General features: G+C 32.3%; 2 protein-coding genes across 2 annotated transcripts; both read right to left on the bottom strand.

Moving 5' to 3' along the window:
* Window positions 1-613: 613 nt before the first annotated feature.
* LOC107841999 lies at window positions 614-1,222 on the bottom strand. Its single transcript, XM_016685815.2, has one exon. It carries the CDS (start codon window positions 1,220-1,222, stop codon window positions 614-616), a length of 609 nt encoding a protein of 202 aa, XP_016541301.2.
* Window positions 1,223-3,968: 2,746 nt separating this feature from the next.
* LOC107841998 lies at window positions 3,969-4,832 on the bottom strand. The gene has a single exon (XM_016685814.2). It carries the CDS (start codon window positions 4,830-4,832, stop codon window positions 3,969-3,971), a length of 864 nt encoding a protein of 287 aa, XP_016541300.2.
* Window positions 4,833-5,253: the final 421 nt, after the last annotated feature.

Raw genomic sequence — 5,253 nt, 5'->3', positions numbered from 1 at the left:
TTTGGGGGTTGTTCAAGCTTGTTTTTTTTTTTTTTTGAATCTTGTACAAATTTGTTATTGATAAATAAGTTACTTACCAAAAAAAAGTACCCTTTTTTAGCATGTACGATATATATATATATATATATATATATATATATATATATATATATGTATATATATCAAAAGGACCCTCAAAATTAGTCTTTCAACTCGAAATAAACTGCTAAAAATGCACAAAAATACACTAACGTATGAATATTTTTACGTATGTTACATGAGCCTCACCGTCAAATAGGACGAGGTCGAAATTAGAAACTGTATATCAAACAAATAAATAATTTACACATGGAAAGAATCAGATTATTAACTATTGACAAGTAGTCATGTACATTGAAATTGTATCGTCGATGCCACAACCACCATGCCAACTAAGTACACTTTGCTTGTATGGCAAGAAAGTTTTCTTCTTTATCTCTTTCGAAATGTCTCTTTTCATCTTGTAATGCAATTCATGAGCCGAAATCGATCCATTCCTCCTCCTTCTCGAGCTCAATCCCACCTTCTTAACATCTTCTTGACACACTTTCTTCACCAATGCATACTTGGTCAACTCTTTTGTACTGCTATTCACTCAACTCTCTGAAGCACTTCTGAACAACAATAAGTCTTTCAGCTTCCACGTTCTGGCCCATAGCGATATCAATGATGAAACAGAGGACTCTATTTTTGTTTTCCCTCTCTTGATATTTTCTTCGTTTTCTTCAATTAACAACAGATTCGCAACCCTCAGAGGAGAGAATGATCTTGTCGCTTTGTGCCTCCTAGGACCTGAAGAATTCAGTTTAGAATGTTGATTTCTTTCTCTTTCACGACCATCGTCATTTCCTAGTTCATTATCTTCTGCAATTGATTCAACTTCTTTTCTCTTTTGCTTGGACTCAAATGATAGTATTAGCTTTGGCTTGATCTTTCCACTATCAAATAGCTCGTCAGTTGCTGTTACTGAGCTTTTCTCCATCTCATATCTGCCAAATTCAAAAGTAAAATCATTTGTATCATCATCAATTGCATCATCATTGTCATGAATAACGTTGGTTTCTATGGAAAGAGCGGAGATAAGACTAGGGCTAGTGGGAACACTGAAAAAGAATGTTGATCCAAAATGTTGAGGACTTGAAGGGGCACTTATATAAGGAAAGTACAAGCACTGTCTAAATTGAAATTTGTCATTATCTGTCATTCTGTGTTTATTTGATTTATGTAAAAGAAATTGTGGGCTATTTGATTTGGTGTGAGGAAGGGAAATTTAGTTTGAGAAGAGTGAAGAAAGAACTACTTATATAAAGGAGTAGGAAAATATAGAGAGATGCAGGGAGAGGAATGGAAGTAAGGAAAGAGCTAGGAAATTGAATGGGTTGACTTTAATTAGAGATATATCAATTGCTCTTAATATTTTAATTTCCTTTGGGAGATTAACCACAAAAGAAAATGCACATGAAATTTATGGTGTTTTTGTTTCAAAATGATTTTCTCAAAAAATATGTGGTTTCGTATATTTGGCAAACACCGGGGTAGGCAGAATTTTTTATAAGCGGTGTCACCTTTAAAAATGGAACAAAATAGCAAATTCTTGAGATAGACACCATCATATTAAAATCATCTTTTGTTACATTATAATATAACCAATCACACTCAACAAATTATTGAGTACTAAAACATATTAAATAATTAAAGGGCATCACTAAAGTTTCCCTATGAGCCAAATTTGATTTGGAGAAGGGCCAAACCCAACAATTGCCTTTTCAAAAAGCTGTTTTTATTATTGCATCACAATATAGTTTGAATGACATTTTTAAATGCTAAATTTTTTAATATCAACTTATGAGAAACTTAAATAAACTCTTTTAAAGATCGACCTTTTCTCGACTTGTTTGCCCTTCCTTTCAAGTGAGACAAATTTTGAGATGCTATATTTGATTTAAAAAGTTTGGAAGATATTTTAAAACATATCTCTTCACTAGATTACAACTTTAACACAGTTAATTTAGATACATGTTAAATACTTTCATAAAATCAAACAAAGAAGAAAACAATTAATTTCTTCAAGAAAATCTAATTTAAAAAGAAGAAAATAGTAAGAAAACATATGGTGAAAAAGGCTTCAAAACTATTTAAAAAAAAACCACGCTTGGGTATTGATCCCGTGACATACAACAATCTAAATGTTACCTTTACCAATAAATCAACTCTTAGTGATTGTGTATTGTTAGCGTCCCTAAATTAATTAATCTTTTTTTTTTAGAGGAGGAGGGGAGGGGGGAACAAATTCCTTAATAGGTTTATAATATTTTTTCTCGAAGAAGCAGTGTCAGGTGACACCATTCTATGCAAGATGGGTCCATCTCTATTGATAAATAAGTAAAAAATATTATGCTAGAAATAAGGTGGAGTGAATGTTTTCCTAGTAACAAGCGAGATGTAACTTATTTTTGTTCTTCGTTTCAAACTGTCTATCATTTTTCTTTTTTATGCGCCCTTTAAAAAACAGTAGTTTCAAATTATCTATCATTTTTTTCCTTTTATGCACCCCTTAAAAATCAATAACTTCTAGGGATTTTTAGTATTTTGTCTTAAGTATAATCACTTACGTATTAAATATTTATTCAATTGAGGTGTTTATAGTCATGAAGAACTCTAACTACTAATCAAGGATAAAATAGGAGAATAATTAATATTGTCCTAAACTTCTAAGATTAGAAAATTACGATAGATAATTTGAGACGAAAGTGTATGATAAGTAAGCAAAAGATCATAATATGAAAAATATTTTATATAATTTAGACAAATACTATTGGGGTGGGGTAAGAGGGTAGGAGTGGTGGGTATAGAGGCTATGGAATGGGGTGGGGTGGACGTGGTGTGGAGGGTTGTGAGGAGACAATTAAGGTAAAATGCTACTTATGAAACTTATTTTCTATAGGCATGTTAAAAAAAAATATTTTTCATAATTTTAAGAAAAAAAAATTTTTCTAGAGAAAATATTTTTTTGTATATTTTTTATCAACAAAATATAGGAAAATTAGAAAGCATTTTCAGAAATTATCCAAACACACCCTTAGATTATCATATTTAGTTGGTTAGGCTAGGGTCAAAGATGTGGTGCTGCTATATATAACTACCAATGACACTTTAGCTTTAATTTATTTTAAGTATTTGGGATTAGGGATGACTTGGCAGTAATCTTTCTTTCTCAATAGCAGGCTAGCTGACATGACAAAGAAAGGAAAACAGCAAGGGAAATTGGAAAATAGAAATTAAAAAAAATCCAGTCACCTTTTCAACTTTGGTGATTGTCCTTTTCTTTTTTTTTCTTTTTTTTAAGTTATTGGTTTGGTAGGTAAAGAATTGACAAGTTATAGTATAGTTTTTCCTATATTGTATAACAAGTAACGCCAAAAGTATATGAGATAATGGGAGGCAATAAACACGAATTATTTTCTTTTCCGTCTTTGGGTCATAATAGCACGTGAGGTATGAACATTAAAAAAAATTGTGTTGTTAACCAACATGATCATAGTGGTTCTTTTTATAAATCATTTGGGACAGTTGACATAGACAAAATTGGCAGGTTGTGTTTCTAGATTCTGGTCGATCATTGTTGAAGTAAACTTCATTACTGTGTAAATACTAGTATCAAATGAAGGTATAATACATGAATGCGTCATTTAATTTTGTCTCAACTTATATTTATGCTCTCAAACTTTGGGTTACATTAATAGATACTTAAATGATCATAAAATTGAACAAGTAGGCACATTCATCCTATATAACAAATCATCTGAGATGCATGTGTGATATTTGATCTATAGAATGTGTGTGTCTATTTATTCAAATATTATGATTAGAAACATTCACATCAGATGAGGTAGAAACCAGGAAAAGTATAATAAGTAAGTATTTACACATGGAAAGAATCACGCTATTAACTATTGAGGACGAGGAGTCATGTACATTGATATTGTATCATCGAGGCCATAGCAACCATGCCAACTAAGTACACTTCGTTTGTATGGTAAGAAAGTTTTCTTCTTCATCTCTTTTAACACGTCCCTCTTCATCTTGTAATGCAACTCATGAGCCGAAATTGGCCCCGTCCTCCTCCTTCTCGAGCTCAATCCCACCTTCTTAACATCTTCTTGACGCAATTTCTTCACCAATGCATACTTGTTTAACTCTTCCGTTCTGCTACTCACTCGACTCTCAGAAGCACTTCTAAACAACAATAAGTCCTTCAATTTCCATGAGTTCCATAGTGATATCAACGATGAAACAGAGGACTCTGCTTCTGTTTTTTCTGTATTAATACTTTCATCATTTTCATCAATTAACAACAGATCTGCAACTCTCATTGGAGACAATGATCTCGTTGCTTTGTGTCTCCTGGATCCTGAAGAACTCAATTTAGAGTGTTGATTTCTTTCTCTTCCACGACCATCGTCATTTCCTAGTTCATTATCTTCTGCAATTGATTCAATTTCTTTCTTCTTTTGTTTGGACTCAAATGATAGTACTGGCTTTGGCTTGATCTTTCCACCATCAAATAGCTCGTCAGCTGCTGTTACTGAACTTTTCTCCATTTCATGTCCGCTAAATTCAAAAGCGTAACCATTTGTATCATCATCAATCGCATCATTATTATCATGAATAATGTTGGTTTCTCTGTTGAGGGCAGAGATACGTGTAGGGCTAGTGGGGGCACTGAAAAAGAATGTCGTACCAAGATGTTGAGGACTTGAAGGTGCACTTATATAAGGAGAAGTACAAGCACTATCGAAGTTGAAATCTGCCATTTCTGTCTTCATTTAATTTATGTACAAGAAATTGTGGGCTCTTTTGCTTTGGGTATGAAGCTGGGAAATTAGTTTTGAGAAAAGTGGAGAAGAGAGACAACTTATATATAGGAGAAAGGAAAATACATAGAAATGCAGGGGAGAAGAGTTGGAGTTAGGAAAGAGGAAGGAAAGTGAATGATTCGGTTTTAATTAATGATATACAAATATACAATTATTGGTCTTAATTAATTCTTTTCTTTTGGTGATTAACTACATAAGAAAATGCACGTGACATTTAGGTGTTTTGGATAAAAATATTTTTCTCAAAAATATGTTGGTTTCGTATGCTTGCTAAATAAACTGAAAGTATTATTCAATCCCAGGAGTATAGTTGAAGTCAATATTTTCAGTTTATAATTTTAACCGCTATTATTCTTAT

The sequence above is a fragment of the Capsicum annuum genome, chromosome 9, assembly GCF_002878395.1.
Source record: "Capsicum annuum cultivar UCD-10X-F1 chromosome 9, UCD10Xv1.1, whole genome shotgun sequence".
Taxonomy (NCBI): domain Eukaryota; kingdom Viridiplantae; phylum Streptophyta; class Magnoliopsida; order Solanales; family Solanaceae; genus Capsicum; species Capsicum annuum.
Note: the sequence above shows the minus strand (reverse complement) of the source record. Positions and strands in the feature narration are given on the sequence as shown.